At 50.3% G+C, this 21,673-nt stretch overlaps 8 protein-coding genes across 8 annotated transcripts; 4 read left to right on the forward strand and 4 right to left on the reverse strand.

The window, feature by feature from the left end:
• Positions 1–121: 121 nt before the first annotated feature.
• TGAM01_v202246 (hypothetical protein) lies at positions 122–805 on the reverse strand (the record flags this gene model as incomplete). Its single annotated transcript, XM_018807164.1, has 2 exons — positions 122–394; positions 461–805. 2 exons carry the CDS (start codon positions 803–805, stop codon positions 122–124), a joined length of 618 nt encoding a protein of 205 aa, XP_018659672.1.
• Positions 806–1,175: 370 nt separating this feature from the next.
• On the forward strand, positions 1,176–1,812 carry TGAM01_v202247 (hypothetical protein; the record flags this gene model as incomplete). The annotated part of the gene is made up of 2 exons (XM_018807163.1): positions 1,176–1,308; positions 1,487–1,812. 2 exons carry the CDS (start codon positions 1,176–1,178, stop codon positions 1,810–1,812), a joined length of 459 nt encoding a protein of 152 aa, XP_018659671.1.
• A 5,811-nt stretch (positions 1,813–7,623) lies between these two features.
• TGAM01_v202249 (basic region leucine zipper) lies at positions 7,624–9,048 on the forward strand (the record flags this gene model as incomplete). Its single annotated transcript, XM_018807162.1, has 3 exons — positions 7,624–7,961; positions 8,023–8,582; positions 8,624–9,048. 3 exons carry the CDS (start codon positions 7,624–7,626, stop codon positions 9,046–9,048), a joined length of 1,323 nt encoding a protein of 440 aa, XP_018659670.1.
• An 864-nt stretch (positions 9,049–9,912) lies between these two features.
• On the reverse strand, positions 9,913–10,962 carry TGAM01_v202248 (replication fork protection complex subunit Csm3/Swi3; the record flags this gene model as incomplete). The annotated part of the gene is made up of 3 exons (XM_018807161.1): positions 9,913–10,542; positions 10,615–10,690; positions 10,751–10,962. 3 exons carry the CDS (start codon positions 10,960–10,962, stop codon positions 9,913–9,915), a joined length of 918 nt encoding a protein of 305 aa, XP_018659669.1.
• Positions 10,963–11,289: 327 nt separating this feature from the next.
• TGAM01_v202250 (NADH-ubiquinone oxidoreductase 21 kDa subunit) lies at positions 11,290–12,132 on the forward strand (the record flags this gene model as incomplete). Its single annotated transcript, XM_018807160.1, has 4 exons — positions 11,290–11,355; positions 11,456–11,472; positions 11,577–11,782; positions 11,864–12,132. 4 exons carry the CDS (start codon positions 11,290–11,292, stop codon positions 12,130–12,132), a joined length of 558 nt encoding a protein of 185 aa, XP_018659668.1.
• Positions 12,133–12,515: 383 nt separating this feature from the next.
• Positions 12,516–13,990, reverse strand: TGAM01_v202251 (hypothetical protein; the record flags this gene model as incomplete). The annotated part of the gene is made up of 2 exons (XM_018807159.1): positions 12,516–13,701; positions 13,749–13,990. The coding sequence occupies 2 exons, from the start codon at positions 13,988–13,990 to the stop codon at positions 12,516–12,518; spliced, it is 1,428 nt and encodes a 475-aa protein (XP_018659667.1).
• A 945-nt stretch (positions 13,991–14,935) lies between these two features.
• Positions 14,936–16,189, reverse strand: TGAM01_v202252 (hypothetical protein; the record flags this gene model as incomplete). The annotated part of the gene is made up of 2 exons (XM_024548956.1): positions 14,936–15,863; positions 15,990–16,189. The coding sequence occupies 2 exons, from the start codon at positions 16,187–16,189 to the stop codon at positions 14,936–14,938; spliced, it is 1,128 nt and encodes a 375-aa protein (XP_024406359.1).
• Positions 16,190–17,257: 1,068 nt separating this feature from the next.
• On the forward strand, positions 17,258–21,546 carry TGAM01_v202253 (cholesterol oxidase; the record flags this gene model as incomplete). The annotated part of the gene is made up of 6 exons (XM_018807157.1): positions 17,258–17,684; positions 17,773–17,889; positions 17,953–18,514; positions 18,583–18,917; positions 19,006–19,195; positions 19,269–21,546. 6 exons carry the CDS (start codon positions 17,258–17,260, stop codon positions 21,544–21,546), a joined length of 3,909 nt encoding a protein of 1,302 aa, XP_018659665.1.
• Between the last annotated feature and the right edge of the window lie 127 nt (positions 21,547–21,673).

Consider the following 21,673-nt stretch of genomic DNA (forward strand, 5'->3'; position numbering starts at 1 on the left):
TCCCGGCAAATCGAATCAAGTCACTCCCTATTCATCCATACACAGGCGTATCAACCCAGGGAGCAACGTAGCAAGCACCAAAAATCAAAGAAAGCAGTCCGCTATGAAATCCACTCCTCAACTAAGCTCGCAAAGCCCTCAGTCTCTGCTGCAGCTTGTCCTCCTCCTCGGCTGTCGGCTCCGCAGTCTGGGGCTCGGCCGTCGCAGGCGTGGCCTTGTTGAGCTCGAAGCTGACTTCCAGGCCAGCATCGTCGGCGAGTTTGCCCAGCAGTTCGTGGACGGCGTCCTCGCCGACTTGGACGGATGTGGACTGCGTGATGGCGTCCTGGTAGATGCCGTTGGTCATGGCGTATTCCTCGTTTTGCTGCTTGAACTGTTCCAGGGTAACGAGCGTCTGTGGAGTGATGATCGGTTAGTTGCAAGGATCTATGAGATATAGGGGTCAGTAGACAAAACACACCTTTTCCGGGTTCGTATTCTTCTGCGCCAGGTTCATCGTCCGCGACGACGAGGCCATCATGTGCGTCATGCGGTTCATCGAGTTGTTGGCCTGGATCTGCGCCGCCGACAGCTCCGCCATGTCGGCCATCTGGTCCATCTGCTGCGCCAGCGCCTGCTTGGACAGCAGCATCTTGGCCTTTTGGTACGCCTTTTGCGTCTCGCCCTTCTTCAGCAGCTCCTGGATCTGCTTCTTGAGGACGGGGTCCTGCTTGGCGGCCTTTTGGGCCTCGCGCCGGGCCTGTTTGGCCTGGAAGCGCGCCTGGAACTCGACTTGCATGTCGCGGGCGAGCTGGCGGTTGGACATTTTGACTGGAGGTGGTTTAGGAGGAGACTGGAGTCGATATGAGGATTCTTGTCGAGATGGCGATGGAGAGATAAAAGGGACAACGGGTTCAAAAAGCAAACTTTCGGCGACTTGGACGAGTGGCGGATAAGGCGGGGTGACGCAACAGGAATCGGGCGCGCACCAGCCACAGTTCGTCGCTCTTGCCGACGGCTCACCAGCCACATTTCAATGTCCTCAGCCACACTCTATCCATGATCTCATTGTAAGTCGAGCAAGAAGTCGATTGATCTTTCAAGACTTCTTCCTCTTGTTCAAACCCAGCTCAACTCGAACATGGAGCTATGAAATGCTCTCTTTCAAGGCCGTCAGAAGAGCTTCTTATCCCAAGATGAACGTCCAACCTTTTCCCCGGCCGCCACGGCTGGACAAGATCTCGCGGCATGTCCGCATCACATACAAGGATGTCGAGATTGCAGATACCAGCGATGCGTATTGGGTGTTGGAGACGCATCATCCTCCAAGTGCGTGTGGACCGCTTGCAGTTTAAGTTGGAAGATATCAACTTCACCTATCAAGTTTGAAACTCACCATCAAATTTTTTTGCAATTGGCCGTGTCATCAAGTGGTGCTACATCTTCCTGGGCCTACATCTATACAAACCGCTTAGAAGTAAACTTCATGTAAACTGACACTCAACAGCATACTATCTCCCCCCGTCCAGCATCAAAACCCCCCTCAAACCCACGTCCCGCTCCAGCTGGTGCGAGTGGAAAGGCGCCGCAACGTACTACAGCATCGCCCTCCCAGACGGCACCGTCTCCAACCGCATCTGGTCGTACGACAGCCCGACAGCCGGCTTCGAGCCCATTCGCGGGTACCTGAGCTTCTACGCCGGCCCGTGGGACTGTTTCGTCGACGGCGAGCGCGTGGAGCCGCAGCCAGGCGATTTCTACGGCGGCTGGGTGACGTCTGAGATTAAGGGCATCGTCAAGGGCAAGACGGGCAATCTGGATCCCGTCGTGTGAGAGGGACAGGTAGACGATGTGTCTCTGTTGTTGTTGATTTTGAATTCGAAACTGTGTCCTGATTGATAATCATGATGCCTTGTAGTGATTATCTGGCATGTAGGACTCTACGGGATATTCATGGCCGCGTGGCAGGTTCCAGGCAGATATTTGGTTTAATTGCGATACGTGGCAACGGCGAGGCTTAGGCTGCCAAGATGCTGGATTAGCTAGCTGTGTCCTGAAGCAAAAGGCAGTGCTGCGGGAGATTTGATAGACACTAAATGAAATTGTCTCGATACGAGTTTCAGATCAAAATTGAGTTTCGGCATGTAATATAGGGTAGGTTTGGCTCTGGACCTTGGCAGGAGATTTATCGACATTATTGGCTATATGGGAATCGAGAATGCATGATCAAAGTATGTCACTAGTTTAACTTCTTACTAGTCTCTCGCTCAAAAAAAGGATTTCGGGGGATCAACTGTGTTGGTGCATGGTCCCTGATCGGTGAGCCATTCGATGGTGAGAGTGCCATTTTGAGGATTCTATGCTCTATAGAAACGCGCCAGGGTCATATCAATGACCCTGCGTCTTGCTCGAGCAAAGCTGACATCTACCATAGGAGATACGGAATTATCTTGCCAATAACATGCATCTCTTTATCGGAGACTTCATAGATGGCTCTCCGCGGACACCGAGCCGGATGCCTGGTTTTGCACATGGGAGGATACCTACTTGTACCTATCATGTCCGTTAAAGAAATAAAATGAAGAACCCAAAATGAAAACAAATAAAGACGTTTCTACTTAAAGAAGCTGATTTAGCTATTTGTAGATAGCTAAACTCAATTACTCTGACTTTTGTTACGATGATGATGAATAGGTAGTGATATCGAAAAACCCTATCGCTTCAAAACGTGCCATAAAACTCAACTGATAGACTCCTCTATTACCAAATCACATCAAATCAAATCAACTCGCAAACACAGATTCATCGAGTCAGTTGACTGCGTCCAATCACACATCAGCCATCTCCACCATCTGGAACGTGATAAAAGCCTCTCTTCTTGCATGCATGCCTGCATGTATGCATCTCTCTCTACGTGCAACAAGCGGTCTGCAAAAGCGCATGCAAGCAGATACTCGGCCAGGGCATCCATCCGCTTCTAGGATACCTTGCAGCATGCCGCATAAACTTCTTTTGTTGGGCTCTGCTAAATCCCTGAGCTGGTCAGCCTGGTGTATTCAATTCCTTTGGATGCTTGTCTTCAACGCCTGCTTGTAAGTAAGTGGCGGCCCCCAAACAAGTTCGATTGTCCGCGCCAATGCATTGAGCGTCCGACGTGGCAGAGCTCTCCACAACCACCGCAAAAACTTGGGCGCCTAGCTTTTGGAGACAAACTTTTTGTTTTGCATGTGAACTGGGGGACCTTGGAGGTTCGTGGCTGGACGGAGTAGCTGTATGGTCGATCAATGTTCACCGACTACATGTTAGAGTATGCACATGCATGTCGACTGGATGTGGGAACGCCCAACAAAGGCATGCTCATACGACGTTTGCTTCATCACCTGCGAAGCCTCACCGGTGCTCCTCGCAAAGTGAAAGCTTCTCGATGCTCCACCGCAATGCACATGCACCCAGAAAGCTTCTCAAGACGCCAGCCCCGCCATTGCTATGCTCGTGTATGTGTGTGTGTGTATGTATGTATGTACTCGTAGTCAGTGGGCGACGTCCATTCTCGAGAAGCGCGTTTCGCGTTACCCCGCGGGCGATCGAAAGGCTTGATGATGGATGGCAGTGGCAAAGGTTGGGCTGCAAGCGGTGCAAGGTTTGAGCTACTGCTGCTCGTCTTCTCCCTGCTTATATTCTGTCGTGTGATCTCTTCTGCTGTGACTGGCATTGAGTATGTTCTTGTGAGCAATCTTCACATGCGAGTGAGCCATTAGAGTGAGGGGCAGCAGAAGAAGCTCAGAGAGAACAACTTCCCCGCATGCTCGCTTTAGTATCAAAGTACATGCTTGGAGATGGGCATTTCGTACTCGTATAGGGAACTGTATGTTAGAGTCAATGTTGCACTGGCAGAATCAATGCACGCAGCTTCTGCATGGTCCGATAATGGGAGGCCCAGAGCTTGAGCTGCCCACTTGGGCGCCACTGCAGGAGATGGAGCTGAAGAGTATCCTCAGTACATGCACGCTTGTCACAGGTGGTTGAAAGCAGTAGCGGCGGTAACAGCAGCAATGGCATTGTAATAGCAGCAAAATCATTCATTTGAAATTGGCAGGGCACAGAAGATAAAATTCCCGGGTAAAGTGCCAGTCAAGAGTAAAAACCGGCAGAATGGAAGGGTTACATGGACGGCCGCCCTCTTTAAACGTTCAAGAGCCGGAACATGAACAGGCACAAGGCGTGGCGGAAAAAAGGGAAGGGCTACGAAAATCTGGGGTCTCGCCAGAAAGAGGGGGAAGCAGATCGGCCTAATCAAGGGGAAAATTGGGAGAACGGAGGGGAGGGTCTTGGTGCCGTAAACCGTTCCGGAACTATTGCTAGAAAGTAGACATGGCGAAGTAGCATTTTGATCCATCCATTGGGGGAGGTTGCATCTGAGCATGGGTACGCGATTTGATGAGCAGCAGCATGGAACGGAATGCCTTGCCGGACGGCCCTGAACCAGCGTTGACTCTGAAGCAATTCCATCGATTCCCACCGCGTGCCATTGATAAGCCACATTAGCAGCCTTCAGCTACGAGGAGCCTGAAACCGCTCGTCCTTCAAACATAAACACTAGGAAAAGGGGCGGCGCCAACGGCCCGCACTCCGAGATGAGATGCTATTGAGCGACGGCTGCCACACCAAACGACTAGGCGCAGGAACTTGGTGCGGCACTCGCTGGAGTTGAATTTGCCTGAGGAGATAGGGCCGAAAGTTGGAGAAGACGGGACCCCGCCTCGTCTCCTATTGATTTGTTTGGATAGCAGTGGCTGGAACCATTGCGTGCTTTTTGGCGATTCGATTGGCTCCGGCTGCAGAGGCGCGAAGAAAAGAGTATTGGCCGGTCGTTCTGATAAAGCAATTGGCAATATATTTCCGGCCATACTTGGTAACACAACACACAGCAGTGCAGTAGTAGTGGAATAGGTAATAATATCCAGCTGCTCCTTTCGGAGTATTTTGCCTCCCCCTCCTCTAGGCAATTCCTCTGCTCGCAAGGGTGCTGCCTCTTTTGGCATGTAGGTTCACAATCAGACGGAAAAATGTCTGGGGTCCTCTCTCTCCAGGGCCCTTTTCAGGGTTCTCTTCAGGGTTCCCTTCAGGGCCTCTTGAATTGTCTGCGCAACATCCGCCCTTGTTAACAGCGTTTGCTTTTGCCGAGACAGGACGAACCCGCCTGTTCGATCGATGTGATTCTTGTCGCTTCTTCTCCTTCCCTCTTCAAACCCTTGCAAGAACCCTTTTTGACCGAGAGTGAGACAAAAGAGTGGAAGTATTGTGAGCTGGTGAGACTTTGCTCCCAAAGAGAGCAACTGCAGAACGACCATTACGGGGATTCCACAAAGGGCGATGCTAGCACTTGTAGTAAGATGAGAAAGAGAACCCTCTGAGCCATGCAGTTGGGAGTCTCTCAAGAGCAAGGGGCCCATGAAGAGACGATCCATTGTTTGAACCCGATGCTCTGGAGTGAGTTTCCTATAATTGCAACTGCAATGACTGCTTATAGCAGCACTGTCGTCTATCGGGCAGGCATGTAACCTGCCATCCCGCTGCGAGCCCTCTAGGCAAGTGAGCCGTCAATCCGGGACTTTTTTTGCTTCTGGCGATGCCGGAGGTGGGGAAAGGCCGGACGGATGTTGCGTCCCAAGGGCTTACTGTGCCTGCTGTGCTATCATTAGCCTCGACGAGAATGCCGTTAGTGATTACGTGCGCAGCAGCTAGAAGCAGCGGATGGAGACGAGGACCAAGGACTTGTCTGGAGGCCAAACGGGCTGCTGTAGCACGGCCTGTTGATGCTCACCACGTGTTGCTACATGGCGCTACATGCCCGAGTATGTAGAGCTAATGTGAATGCGCGTAGATGCGTGTACATGGAGAATATGTGCCCAGGAAGGTGGACTTGAAGACTAAGTATCGTGTTGGTTGCTATCTTGGGTGACGCTGATCAATAAGGATGAGAATAGAAACGCAAGACTGCATTACGAAAGCACACCGTCTCTTTTCCCGCAGATCGTATCACTTGTACTGCGTAATTCAGGCCACCAGCTGTGCGAATCAGCCTCTCTGGTGGCTTGGGAGACAAGAGTGGGCATCGAGAGGAGACGATCCATCGATCCGGCTTGTCTTGTCCAACCAACCAGATCAGATCAACCCCCCTTTTCGTCTGCCTCCTTCTCCTGAGCTCCTTTCCATTGTTTGGCACTGAAGCCCAATGACGTTTGGATGTTTGAATTATTTGCTTGGACAAGGTCGGAAACAAGAAGAAGCTTTTCCTCAACAAAAAATGCAAATGCATGCTTCTGTCTGCTGCATGCTTCTGTCTGCTGCATGCTGTGATATCTGATGTATGTACATGTAAGGTATATGCAGGTATGTCATGTTTTGGGCATGTAAGCAGACATGAATTCAAATGTTTCCATGTCCATGTCCATGTCCTCCTTGTCCCTGTCCCTGTCCCTGCACCCTGAGACCGGCGCTGTTGCACGTGTCTCAGCAGTTTAGTTCGATACAGTTGAGACTCTTGAGAGCATCGAGGGCTCCAGAAAATGAGGGGATTGATGCCAATCCAGGCAAGACAGCCAAGCACAGACATTGACAATACGATACTGTTTGGAGAGGCCTGCCACACGTGCTTGTAGTCTACAATCAGCAAAATCAAACCATTGATTCTCGTATAATTCCACTTTCACTTTCAATACGCAATTCGCTAGTAATGCCATCTTTCATTGCCTATTTCCGGCTTCTGTTGTGTCCTCCTCTCTCCCGGTTCAGCCGGGATTTCCCTCTTTATCCTCTTCCCCAGAGCCTCCAGCCTTTGTCTCTTCTGCCGGGATGCAACCAGCCCTTCTGGAGCGCCCTCGGAGGATTTGGAGGGGCACATCCTCGACTGAAGTCCACCGTGCTGTACTGTAGGTAGCTGCGCCGTGCGTGCCTCTGCAGCGCAGCCAAATTCCAGCGCCCAGCACCCACTGCGCCCCCTGCAGCAGAAGAGCCCACTCCCCAAGCCCGCTAAGGCGCCCCCCCTGAAGCCCCGAGCCTGGCGCCTGATTCGAGGCTCTGCCGCCCCCACCGCGATCCACCGCCACTGCTTAATGGCCTGCCTGGTTCGATTCGATCCGAAGCCACCCCTTTCCCTGGTCTGTCTCGCGGCCTCAGGCACCCAGGACACTGCCAACAAGGCCAGCGTGGCCTCAAGATAAAGAGACGTGCTTCGCCGCCAACCAGCTGGACTCGTCCGCACCAATCTGGCCTACACGAAGAAGCCACTCTGTCCTTTACGCTCCTAGGCTCTGACTCATCCAACTTGGGCAAAGCCACGCAACTCCCATCTGGCTGACTCATTCGTTTGATTGGGTCGCTGCCTGCCTGCCATGAAGTGGGCGCATCTGCACCAATAATAGACCTGCTGGAACGAACCATCGCTTTGACAAAGCAAACACGCCGTTTGACATCTGACGCTTTCATCTCGCTCTCTTCATCATCTCCACAGCGCGCCGTTTCCTTTAAGAGAGAAACAGCCGCTAACGTTTGTTCACGTCACTTTGCATACATCAACTCTTGCGCAGCGTGAACAATAAGAGAAACGAAACAAGCAGAGATTCAACTTCAGATACACCAAACATGGCGTTCCAGCAGTCGTCTCCGCTCATCAAGTTCGAGGCGTCTCCCGCCGAGTCCTTTCTGTCAGCTCCCGGCGACAACTTCTCCTCCCTCTTCGCCGTCTCAACACCTTCCTCAGCCACCACCATGGATCCCATGGAGATGATGACGCCACAGTCATACGCCGACGAGAAGCTCGAGCGCCTGTCGGTGATTCCCGAGCAGGAGGACATGGACGAAGACAGAGACCTGGATGACGCAGCCCCCGAAGATTCCTCTTCATCAGAAAAGAAGCCTGTCAAGAAGAGGAAATCATGGGGCCAGGTGCTCCCCGAGCCCAAGACCAACCTCCCTCCTAGGTATGTTGACAAACATCAACTCTTAAGAGCTTCCTGTATGCTAACCATCTTTGTTTTATAGAAAACGAGCCAAGACTGAAGATGAAAAGGAACAGCGTCGCGTGGAGCGTGTTCTCCGGAACCGCCGCGCTGCTCAGTCATCACGAGAGAGGAAGAGGCTCGAGGTCGAGGCCCTCGAGAAGCGCAACAAGGAGCTGGAGACGCTCCTGATCAACGCCCAAAAGACCAACCTGATCCTCGTCGAGGAGCTCAACCGCTTCCGACGAAGCTCAGGCGTCGTCACCCGTTCTTCTTCCCCCCTAGACTCCCTCCAAGACAGCATCACATTGTCACAACAGCTCTTTGGCCCCCAAGACGGCCAAAAGGTCGACTCTACCAAGCAGTCCTTGATGGACCAGATGATGAGGTCCGCGACAAACCCCACCGTGAACCCCGCCTCTCTCTCTCCCGAACTCAACCCCATCCCCGACTCCGCCAACGAAGACTATGAAGAATTCGCCTCGGAAGAGACCAAGGAGGAACAGACTCAAGACCAAATCGAGCAGACCAGCCAACAGCTGACTGTCAGCCTCTCCACTGATTCGACACAACGTCCTGCAGAGATGTTGTGCGACCTGCCGTGTCAATCGGTGGAGACGCCTCAGTCGCTCCCGGTCTCTCAGACTCCGACGCCCACTGCCTTGGCCTGGGCTCTGTACCTTCGGATGATGGTCCTTTCAGCCTCGGCTCTTCTTTCAGCATGTCAGCGGCCCTTGATGCAGATCGCTATGTCCTCGAAAGCGGGCTTCTCGCTTCTCCCAACTCCTCAACTCTTGACGACGATTATCTGGCTGGTGACTCTGCCGCCTGCTTCCAAGATCAACCTCCCTACGACTTCTTCGACATCAACGACTTCCTCAACGACGACGCAAACAACGTCGCCTCCGACATTGTGGCAGCGAGCAACTATGCCGCTGCGGACCACGAGCTCGACCTCGAGATCCACGACCCTGAGACTCAAATCTCTTCGGACTATCCTATCCAGCAGCCCCAGTCTGGCGCGTCCTCTCTTGGATGCGACGATGGCGGCATTGCGGTTGGTGTCTGAGGGACGCGACGATCGGGACGGGAGCTCAGACAACGAGTCTTGTGCGACGCGCGGCGCCCATTGCGAGCTGACTCAATCTCTACGCAGCGTTAAGTTGCCGTCTAGGGAAGTCCTTCTCACACTCCTGTGGGCCCTGAGGGTCGAGGAGAGGAAGATCCAGCAAAAGCAGGCCGCGCTTCTCGTCCCCGAGAGAAGCGCCTCAGCAGACCAACAAAAACCATCATTACCAGATTCTATTGTTCTTAAAGTAGCGGGTGTTAAGCGAACGAAACCTTCTCGACTTGACTATGGCGGTGGCTCTAAACGGTCACGGCTGTCGAGGTAATCCTTGATTTGTGTTTCTCCTTTTCTTTTTCTGTATTTAAAATATCAATTTTTTTTTTATGTTTCATCTTGACCCATGGGGAAAAAAAGTAATCCCTGGCTTAGGGTGGCTTGGGATGGCGGCATATATTCCAAGGGTGGTTTAAGGAAATGTGTGGAAACGGCGCAACGCGGGAACGGCCTTTTCTCTTTGGTAAAGAGGATAGAAACAGAATAGCTATTTATGACCTGGCTACACTTGATGATAGGCTGTACACTATTTATAATTGAACAAGCGTTGCCGATTTATACACTTTTGATTCTCTTGACTGTGACTGTAGTCTCTTAATATGGTATTTATAGTGTTCTATTTACAGAAGCTCATGAACCCGCCTGCTACAAGTAATACCTCTATACTAGTAGTACCATCTCTCTCTCCCTTGAGCACCTTGATTTTGAACATGGATGCAAAAAAAAATCCCAGACGCCTGCTAAATAGATGTGCCCTTTGATGCCCTCTTTCATAATACATGAATCCTGCAATTATCCTTCTTAGTAGTTTCACCACAAACCGTCCATCTCCCGCATAGCCTCCTCTTCGTCCGCAAAGTCGTGTCCCTTGTCTGCTGAAGCTGCGCCATCGCCCGTTTTCTTTGTAGGTTGCCGATCTTGTGCTTCTGCTTCTGCAATGAGGGCGTTTAGATAGTCGTCGTCGTCGTCGTCTTCTGGGCCAATTGTACTGGCTGTAGTAGTCGTAGTATTTTGCTTGCTGGTAGTAGCAGTAGTATTTGTCATGGCGGTAAGAAGCCTCCGACTATCCATGCTCTCTGCCTCCGCCATGAGCGCTTCCAAATCATCGTCATCAGGCATATCATCGTCCTTCGCTGCCGCTGCCGGCGCTGCCGCTGGCGCATCATCGCGAAGCATATTCATAAATCTCCTCGCCCCTCGAGGCGTAGCATCGTACAAATCGTCATCATTGATATTGACGGCTCCAATGCCCAGCTCGTCGTCATCATCGTGGCTCGCCTTGGACCGCCCTTCGTTGATCCATCCGTCTCGTGCCGTCACGAGCGCCTTTTTGTGGCCGGCCTTTTCGACCATGGCGAGGGCGTCGAGGAAGCGGGCTTTGGGGAAGAGGTCGTCGAGCCATAGCTGGTAGAAGGAGAGGAGGCGAGAGGCGTCTGAGAACTGAATAGAGAAGTCTAGTCAGTGGAGATGTAAAAGGATAGAATTGGAGACGCTTGGGAAGGTTTTGCGTACTTCATGGCCTTTGCCTTTGAGTTTGAGCCCTGCTGCTCTTTTTCTTAGCTTGGGGATTCCAGCTGGGCCTAATAGTCTACAAATTGATGATTAGCATAATTGCCATTTCCTTTTCATATGAGAAAATTATAGATACCTCTCTTCGTCAAGCTTCACATTTGGAACCCGCACACGCTTCTGCACTGAAACCTCCTCTTCGATGCCAAGCCCAGAGGGTGGCTCTTTTCTCTTCTTGCTTGATGATTCTGGCGGGGGAGTTGGAGATGCAAAAGGGTTGTCCAGGTCGTCGTCTAGACCATAATCGTCTAAATCATCGCCATGTGCTGGCAGACGTTGTGATAATGACATGATGTCAATTTGATTTTTTAACAAAGAGAATTCGTTATGAATATGTGTATGACAAGCAACATCTAATTGACCATCATGAAGCTACTTACTGCTTGCTCTTAGACGCGTCTCTCTACCTTATCGATTGCGGGGACCGCGTCTTGGCTTGAAGCACCCCACCAAGGCCTTTAATTGATACACGTGATGTAGACAGCCAGAGTCGTCTCCACGTGATCTCTTGCATCCTCAGGCACTAGCAATCGCAAGTTGCAAGCTCCGGGACATCAGATCTCTCGACCCAGTTCGAGCTGCTGCCGCATTTCGGGGGTCGCAAATCTAGTTCACAAGATGGCCTCAACAACGACCAAGCAGTCCTACGTTGGGACGAGCAAGGTCGTCGAGACCAAGTACCCGGTATGTTTTGTCGTGTATATATGGCGCAATTGGGGCGTCTCAGTGGAGGAGAAAATCATCATGATGATATGCGGTAGACTGACGTTTTTGGGGGATTTAGCTCATCGACAACGACCCGTACGTTTTCTTCTCTTCTCGATTTATGATTTGCGGAAATTTTGAAAAGCCGGGCACACGATAGATGTGGAATTGGTCAAATGCTGATGCTGTATCGTGGACAGTCACTTTAAGCGAGTTGTCGGATATGCGCGAACCTCAGACTACGTAGCTGGAGCTGCTGCCGCGGCTTTTGCTCCCGCCGGACTCTACGCCCTCGAGAGACTCGCCCCGTCACACGTTGGCCGAGGCGGTCTTGCCAAGGCCATGCGCCTGGCCGGCTTCATCGGTTTGGCCGGCGGTTTCCTCTACTTTTACCAGCGATCAGCCCGTACGTTTCGACCCCTCAATTTGGTATATGAAGGACAACTTGAAGAAATCCAATGAAGCTGATACAGTATAACGCAAACAGTTCGATTCTACGGCGCCACCGAAAACGCAAGAGAAGTCGACCTGGACATGCGGGAAATGGTCGCCAAGGTCAAGGCTGGCGAGCCCCTCTACGGCGAGAGCAGGCTGAACTCGCACCTCCAGGGCGTTGCCGCCCGCCAGAGCAGATACTCGGCCCTCTTCTTCAGCACGGTGCCATGGTTCAACTTTGTCAACCACAACCAGCACGGCGTGGACACGGCAAAGTACTACCAGCAGGCTGAGAGGGAGCTGGAGGCGGAGCGAAAGTAGACGCGAGAGGGGGGAAGAATAAAGAAAAGGGACGAGGAAGACATACTTGTGTATATTTTAGCGAGAATAACTATCGGTTCTTGCGGAGAACGAAATAAAGAACAAAAAAAAAATGTTTCGAAATTCAGGAGGCCATTTGGATTTACATGTAGTGAAGTCTTGATATGCTTCATGACCATGTCAATCGACACCCTTATAATCATGCTCTGATATTCTGTTTACTGACATAAAGGGCTTCTGATGCTAATGAACATGGGAACAGATCTCCGGCTACGACGACTGCAGAAATCTGGCAACGTCATACCGCATTAAATATGTAAATATTATTTTGAGACCTTAATGATATAACATTCGTCCTTGTAGCAGGTGCCAATGGCCAGCATCTACTCATCCTCAAGCCCTAATAATCTGCGTTTTAATCTCCAAGCTTGGTAGGTCTGCGACGGGTATCTTGCCGGAGTCACCTCTGCCAACTCTTCGATCCTCTGGTTATCAGATCCTACAATAGAAGCGTCAGTGTCCAGGTATCCGTACACATGCGCATCTGGATCAGCAATCAGGCGATCCCGCAGCGCAAAGAAGAGCTGATAAAGCTGATCCGTCTTCCACCTTGTGCCGAAAAGCCCCGTCAACAAGCCCACAATCGCGCTGCCAAAAGGGGCATATGCGACAATGTTTTTGTATACATCCCCATCACCGATCTGCCGGTCATCAGCGACCATTCTCTGGTCCGCTGCCGCAATCTCCTCGTCAATCCGTTCAGTTGAGATGACCTGCCCACTTGGATCGTTTGCCTTGATAGCCTCGAGCATCCACTTCAGCACGAGATCGGAAAGCACTTCATTTGGCTCGATTACATTGCTCGCCCAGCTCCATCTGGCCAACAATCGCTCTAACCACCCACCACCAAACATACGTAAGAACTTGAAGCGTTGCCGACCCAAGTCATAATGCACGCCTGGGAACCATTTCTGGGTAATTCCAAAGTCATCTGGCCTCTCCGAGTGACGACGATTCCTTGTAGCAAGACAAGGAGGAAAGATGTAGAAATTATCATGCAAGGACATGGCGTGATATACAAGCTCAACGACGGTTGAAACCTCCTGGTCATGAAATCTAGGCCAGTCTAGCCCGACGCCACCCACAAAGTCCGGAATCCCAAGGCTGCCTACAGTGTCGAAAAGGCCCAAGAACTTCACGGGCGGTAGTAGTTGAGGCTCTCCGTCTCCTTCGTCACCAATCAAGGGCCAGCTTGCATGTTGACGGAATTGCCTAGACTGGTCCGTGTGCGGTTTGTTGATTGGGTCTTTGGAACGGTAGGTTTTGTAGACTTGACGGCATAGAATATCCGTCTCAGCGCAGTCGATGGTGCCGTCTGACTTCAGTATGGGCTTGACGATGCCGCAATTGTTGATCATGCCGGCAACGGATCGCACCATGTATGCGCCTCTAGAGAGGCCAAACATCCAGATTTGGCGATCAGGGTAGCTGTAATGATCGACGATGAATCTGTAGGCTTTCACACATTGGTCGGCAATATCTTGAGCTGTTATTCCATTAAAAACGTAGCTGGACTGTATTAGCAATCAAGCCATGAATTAATTGTTACGACGCACTCAAGGAACGTGCTTCCTAGCCCAACGCCGTGGATGTACCAAGCCGTTCTGCCTACTAGTAGGCGGTGGATGTCGGTATCGTTGACGTCCTCTATTTGAATACCAACCATCTTGGCTAAGAGATAGATGTTGGACCGAGTATTGGCCTCTCGACCACACCAACTGCCATCGGCAAAGATGATGAGAGGTCTTGGCTCAGCCGCCGGTGAGGATTCCGATGTGCCAGTCTTGGAACTGGACATGATGCTCAGACAAGATATGGACTACAATCTAAGCCGAACCGTAAAAATTCGTTACATGTACGAGATGAGGTAAAGAGGCCGGGATGTGCCATCTCAAGAAGCTACTTTATATACAGACATCACATGTGAGTCGTGTTGATGATGTACTAAATCTCCAAACACCCCAGCCTACGCATCATCGGTAGAGGGAAAAGCGCTGGGCTGTAAGCTGGAATAATCAACAGAGCTGAGCTGATTCTCACGTATCATACATGTATGAACCATAAGACTCCTGGGCATAAAGTCTCAACATAGACTTTGATAGTTCTTACCTACATGCCTTCGAAACCGTACTAGCCAAGGGGCTGCTCAGCTGGTCACAAGCCAAGAACAAGCGCAAATATACATGTAAATGCTGCAGGTAACAAAACAAGCATCATCAGATCTCACCTGCATGCCCTGCTGCTGGAGCTGCTGGACACATCACGCGGCTTGCATTCACTGTAAATAAGGTTTCTGATGAAGCCGGCGTCCTTGAGGTTTTCTTTGACCAATGGGAAGCGGCAGATCTTTCCGCGGGGTTGACACAGAGCTGAAGGTGCCGTTTCAGCCAAGAAAGGACTAGAACTGTGAGGCTGGCAAAGCTGGCGTCGAATTATGTGTTTGGTGCGTACACGTATCTACTGTAGCAAATCGAGGAATAGCCACCGCGGCGTCACCATTCAGCAGAACCAACAGCAGCTGAGAGAATAGCATAGCCCCAAAGATTTGCACTGTTTGAAGAACTGACAATAGACCCGCAATCTAAAGGTCGAATCTCCATTGGGCGGACACATGTAATGTAGTTGTATTGTTGTCTAGCATGGACCATCTAGCGATCGAGGCAATCTGCGAACAATCACGGACTGCTTTGCATGTTCCTTCACATGAATGCTCAGCTTCGTACTGTACTAGATACCTCTTGACTTAAACTCTGCCGAGGCACGCCCTATTTTCCTCAACTAGTCCCATTAGACGATCGTATGCTCTCTGGTCACTACCATCGTAATATCGTTCCACATTCAGACCCTCATACACAAATGGCGTACCGCAATCGCCGTCCACAAATATGTACCTAAACAAAATAAACGTCGGGTCTGTTTTCATCCTCTGGAGCATATTCTCAATGTCGTCGCCTAACCACTCATCCAATTGGTTTTCTTGCAGGAAAGATGCTTTACTACCTCCCGCGACTAATTCGGTAAGTCTTGGCTTCGCTTCGTATACCTGATCAAAGAACTCAGCCCAGGATAGACTCTCGACGTAGGATGGGGTGTCTATCATGCTAGAGCATTCATTAATGTTGAGAGACGCAAGGATCTGGGTATGGCCTCTTATGAATGAGACCAACTCTGGAGAGATGACGTAGTCTTCTAGCTTCAGAGATTGTAATAGTGGAAGATCTTCAGGCTTTAACGCAAGCGGGATATCTGGCAAATCATTGTCGAGGCCTAGAAGATCAAAAGCCCGGATATTTAAATGTTTTAGTCCCGTCATGTAGCGGAAAAACAGAGCATCCAAGTTGCGGAGAAAGTTGTTACAACCGAGCGCCGTACTAGTCCGGCATCCGTCATAATCTTCAAAGCCGAAGAAGTTGAATGTTGCCGATTCAAGCTGGCCAAGAAGTTGGCGAAACGGATCAGTATAGTACGCAGATGTCCACTTTGGGGGAAGCTCGTCAAGGATAAGCTCCCTCACGGACGTATTAATCGCAAGGGCCTCCCAGGTTTCCTTCATAAGCGCCCGCCATTTATGTTGCAGTTCTTTTGCACCAATGACGTTTGCATCTTCTACATCCCCAAAGTTGACGGAAACCTCGTCCCGTACGCTATCAAGGCCAAAATCAAACTTGAGTCTGATTGTTTGTAGGTTTGGCGTAAGGTAGCCTTGCAAGACTTTGCAAGCTGCTAGAGATAGGGACGGGCCCGTTGGTGAATCCCCCAGCTCGCATTGACATGTGAACTCAACTGTTTTTACGTACTGCCCGTAAGCCTGCACGGCAATCAGTGCAGATGTCGCTGATGTCTCGTTTGGGGTGAATCGTATGGTGTTGAAAATATCCGGGAATAATTGGGCTCTGTATCGTTTGAATATTGCACTTAGGTTGACTTTGTCGCCGAGGTCAAGAAGCCTGACTATCTGAAGAGATAGTTCGCGTGGGATATCTAAAAGAAACACCATTTTGAGTTTGTTCTAACGCGAGTTGCAATGGCAAAATGAGTAGAGAGATGTGTAGTCTCGCTGTAAATGAATGGTCATCTCGGCGGTCTACGAATTGGGATAATGCCGACTCCAACAAGGGGCCCCTAGGCAACAGCGACTCCATGTATATGTAGTCTGGAAACCCAATCTTAACTACATGTCAATTTCAGTCGCATTCAATTTGCTCAGTGATTTATAAACGTCTTCTGCACTATGAATTAGAACTAGTCAAGAAGATCTTATACCTATGTAGAGGTAAGCAGGGCCGTGGTTTAAATGGGATCTGATTATCGTGTATCAGACAAGTTACCATAATCGAGAATGATCTCACGAGAGCCTAAAACCAGTATCTTTTAACAAGAAAGCTGTGAGATGCTACTGCTACTACCTTTAACTGTATATCATCATTAAATCTTTTTACATGCGCACTAATTACAGCACCTTATCAAGCTACAGCTTGGGTGACGGATAATAAGGCTGAGGTACTGCATAACTTCCCCCTTAATAAGCGCTGCCGCCCCAAATAGCTCTAAGAGTACATTTGCAGGCCCAGCTGGAACTGACAAACAAATGCAAGATAGACTCCAAGCCAGGCTCTTCTGCGACCTGCAAAGATCATTGCGTGTGTTCGCCAACGTGCACTGTGGGAACACACTGTTTCCTGATTCTTCAATCTCAGGTGGGGATTGTAGAGCAGACCAACAACACAGACCTCCCACCAACAACGAGGCTTTTCTATTGTCCTAGAATCCACTATGAACACTATGATGCAACTAGTGGTCCGGAGATGTCGACGCATCTGCAGTCTGCGATGGGACTGCTGTGGTCGGAGGAGGGCGGCCAATACGTTCTGCGCAGTGTGTCGATATGCGCACGCTTAACCATGGCTCCAAATACCTAATTGCGCCTCGGCAGGCTTATACGATTAAGCATCAGAAGGCATCTGAAAATGCCCTTGAGGCTCTTTCGGCCAGCTTATACCGATATACTATGTTTAATATGCTCTGCCTATTTGACGATTAACCAGGAGTTTCAACCATAAAGCAGATGTATCCCACACCACCGGCAACTGCCTCTTCCTCATCGGCAGATGGCGATATCCTTGACGATTTCGCCCATCATGAAGACCACCCCATCTTTGATCACGATGACAAAATTCCCTTCCCGCGGATTTCCAAGCCCATAGAACATATACGAGATTCGTACGATTGCGTTGTCATCGGTTCTGGTTATGGAGGCTCCATAGCTGCGTCGCGCATGGCTCGAGCTGGCCAATCTGTCTGCTTGTTAGAGAGAGGGGAAGAGAGATGGCCAGGAGAGTATCCTACAGGGACGATTGATACGATGAAACAGTACCGCGTCACTGGAGATTTAATTCCAGGCTCCTTTGGTGGCGTTGGCGTTAACATAGGAAATCCTACGGGCATGTTCCATCTCGTCTTTGGCCACGACCTGAATGTTATTGCTGGAAATGGTAAGTGTCTGATGTCCAGAAGTTCATATATAGCCATAATGCGGCTGCCCTCAGTCACCTCCTTACTTACTCTGCATTGCTCTCTCAGGCTTGGGCGGCGGAAGCCTGGTCAACTCGAATGTATTCCTCGAGACAGAAGACGATATCCTCAAGATGGGCCATTGGCCACCAGAGATTCGAGATAACCCGGCAGGCCTAGATAAATGTAAGGCATATTGGCCCTCCTCGCAGCTGAATCTCGTTTTGGCTAATGATTCCTCACGTCCAGATTACCAAAAGGTTAGAGACGTGCTTGAGCCAGAGCCATATCCCGAAAACTGGCCAAGTCTTAAGAAGATGCAGGTATTCAACGAACAAGCAAAGGCCCTTGGACTGCAAGACAGATTCCGCAGGGTTCCCCTGACAACCCGCTTCCGAAACGGCCCCAACAGTTGCGGCGTCAACATGTCGGCGACAACACTCGCTGGACAAGAAACGACTGGTGTCAACGATGGTTCAAAAACCTCTATGTTGGTCACATACATCGCCGATGCCTGGAACTGGGGCGCAGAGATGTTTTGCAAATGCGAAGTGCGGTATATTGAAAAGGTTCAGGATGATCGCGGCGGCTACTTGATCCACTTTGCCTGCCACGGCAAAGGCCGGGGTCGTTTCGCGGCAGGCAATATTTATGGCGATTTGATGTGGGTGCATGCAAAAAAGGTCGTCTTCCTCGGTGCTGGGTCCATCGGCACAACAGAAATCCTGCTTCGGAGCAAGCACATGGGCTTGAATATGAGCGACTGGGTTGGTCGTGCAATGAGCGGTAATGGCGACGTTTTGGCGTTTGGGTAAGCTTCGATATCAAATGCTTCTGATACCGTCATCGTGATGTCCAATTGACTCGAGGCGTGTACAGCCACAACTGCGATGTGGAAGTAAACGCTCTTGGAAACCCAGACCAAGACCCTTCGAATCCCGTCGGTCCAACCATTACCAGCGCTATTGACAACAGAAAAGGCCATGACAATCCACTTAATGGCTACGTTATTCAAGATGGCGCCATGCCGCAAGCTTTCAAGGAGATGTTGCCCTTTATACTCGACATGATGCCTGGAAGCCGAGCCTTTGAGATGTCGCTTCTTCAGCAAATTGGGGCGTTCATGGGCCATTGCAAAAAGACCCTATTTGGCTCGAACTCAGAAAACGGCCCTCTAGGAAACACTCAAGTCTTTTTGATCATGTCGCATGATGGTACGCTTGATGCCTGTTGTTTATCGCGCCAGAAGTAATCCTGTACGGTTACATAGGCTGTGTTGCTGACCAAAGCCCAAATGAACAGGCAACCAAGCAACTTTACGTCTCAAGGACGACAGGCCGCTCTTAGAGTTCCAAGGAGTTGGAAAAAGCGACCGAGTAAAGAAACTCAACGATCTTTTGGAAAAGGCCACGGCTTCTGTTGGCGGCACATTGTCGCTGACTCCTTTTTACAACTATATGGGCGAACAACTGATTACAGCGCATCCTCTTGGGTAAGAGACAAAAGACCTGGGCTTGAGAATAATCCAACTTGATGGCACGATACTGATCTGTGTTTTGTTTAAGGGGAGCACCAATGTCTCGGGACAACACTGGAGCAAACGGGGCGACAAATCACCTTGGTCAAGTCTTCATCGGCAATGATACCGCAGAGACTCATGCCGGCCTCATCGTGACTGATGGTGCCCTCATTCCTGGTTCTATTGGTGTGAATCCGTTTGCTACCATTGCTGCTCTCGCTGAACGCAATATCGAGGCGTATGCGAGAGACAATGGTCTTGTTATTAGCGAGGAAAAGAATGGCATCTTGGATCTCTTTGGGAAGCCGGCGCATCAGCCAAGGGATCGGAATCCTTTAACGAATCTCAATGGCAAAGTTCCTAGAGAGACATCAGGCAGAGTCAAAATGTCTAGATCAAAGACCATTGAATTTTCAGAACTCATGTCTGGATACATACACAGAACCCAGCTGGATGTGGCAGTTGATAAGAAGGCGGCGTATGAATCGGCATATCGAGCAGGAAAGGGCAGAGGCGAGATTGGCAGACTGTTGCTCAGCGCAACTATCTTTGAGGGCCATGACATGAGAGATGAAGCCCGGCCTAGCGGCATGTTTACGGGCACGTTTGTTTGCCCAACTATCCAAGGTTCTCCGTTCATGATCCCCCAAGGTGATTTGTGGTTGTTCAAGAAAGATCGAGAAGTCACAGGGACCAGCAGATTGATATATGAAGGCGACATGGTTGGCGCCAACGGCAGACGATTTCGTTTCAGTGGCTATAAGCTGGTTGATGCCTCTGTTTCTTTAAGCCCCCTTCAGATGTGGCGTTCCAAGACGACCTTGTACGTTACAATAACAGAAAGAGTCGCCCGTGGAGCAACAAAGATCGCAAATTGTAATCGAGGCGCCTTGGATGGAGACCATCTTCTCATGTACCGAGGGACTCCTAATTTAGCCGGTGAGAAACTCGTTGCGAGTGGCATCTTGCGTTTGCGCCCAAAAGATTTCGTCTCCGAGATGATGACGCTCTCTGCTTCGGGCAAAGATGCCCTGAGCAAAGCGAAAAATATGACGAACTTCTTGACCTTTTTCGCATCCAAATCCATATCACACCTATTGACGCCACTGGCTCCCCTTGAGTATACGGATGAGGGAGCTGTGTTATACGAGAACCATACACCTCCCACTCAAACATTTAGAGTGGTCTCTGAAGACGGCGTCGAAACGAAGCTACACCTGTGGGAGCCAGATCCGAATTCCATTGCCACCGACTCAGATGGCGTGCCTGTAAAGATTGAGAATCTCTTCATGATTCCAGGCGCATCTGTTGATCATCAAATATTTGCATTGCCCACCATTCCGTTCAATGCTGTTAATTACTTTGTCAGGGCCGGTTACCGTGTTTGGGTAACGGTTCACCGTATATGCCAACTGGAAGCAATGCATAGACAGCCCTGGACGACATACGACTCGAGGCTCGATATCAAGGCCTGCTACGAGCATATCCGAAGGGCCTATGGAACTGGCAAAGTCTATACCATTGCTCACTGTATGGGATCAGTCGCGTTTTCTTGCGGCCTCCTTGACGGTACTATCCCATCTGAGTGGGTTTCCGGAATCACTTGCAGTCAAGTCTTTATGAACCCTATATGGGCCACTCTGAACATGATCAAGGCCACGTCGCCACTGGCCTTGGATAAGGTATACAAGTCCATCTTTGGAGACTGGTTCGAAATAGGGTCATCCTTTCAAGACCCCTGGTCCCAGAAACTTCTGAACCAGCTGCTGCGACTCCATCCCGAAAGGAAAGAAGAAATGTGCAAAAACGCCGCTTGTCATCGCGCAACATTAGTGTATGGCCGTTGTTGGAGCCACAACAACCTCAACGAGGCGACTCATCGAAACATTGATCGCTTTTTCGGCGGATGCAGCATGCATTTGACCAGTCTCCTGAAACGAATGGGAAGCCGTGGAGAAGTCAGCACCAATGAGCCCGAGTATACAGAGCTCACGACACCAGAAAATGTCGAGCGCCTACGCGGTCTCCCATTCTTATTCTTTGTTGGCGGAGACAGCGCGGTTCTCTCTCCAAGAGCTACAGAGACGACATATGAGCGCTTGATTGATACGTTTGGCATGTCTGCCGGTCTTCCTGGAGGAGACATCCAGTATCGCCGAAGAGTTGTCCCTGGTTATGGGCATTTGGACTGCTGGATGGGGCGCAATGCTTGGAGAGACATATATCCGTTTGTCCGCGAGGAGATTGATCGAGTCGTCCGAGGCGAGTCGTATAGATTTCGGGAACCGAATGATAGGTTCAAGCAATTTGCACAGGGAAAGTGATTGCAAGAAATCTGCATTGCGATCCTTGAGTATTTCCTTTTCCCTTTTTCTTTGTTCCCTTTTTGTAATCGATATAAATCATGGGCGTATGAAGAATATTGCATAATATGGACATCGTTATTGCTGG

This window comes from Trichoderma gamsii, assembly GCF_001481775.2.
Source record: "Trichoderma gamsii strain T6085 chromosome Unknown Scaffold_5.2, whole genome shotgun sequence".
NCBI lineage: Eukaryota > Fungi > Ascomycota > Sordariomycetes > Hypocreales > Hypocreaceae > Trichoderma > Trichoderma gamsii.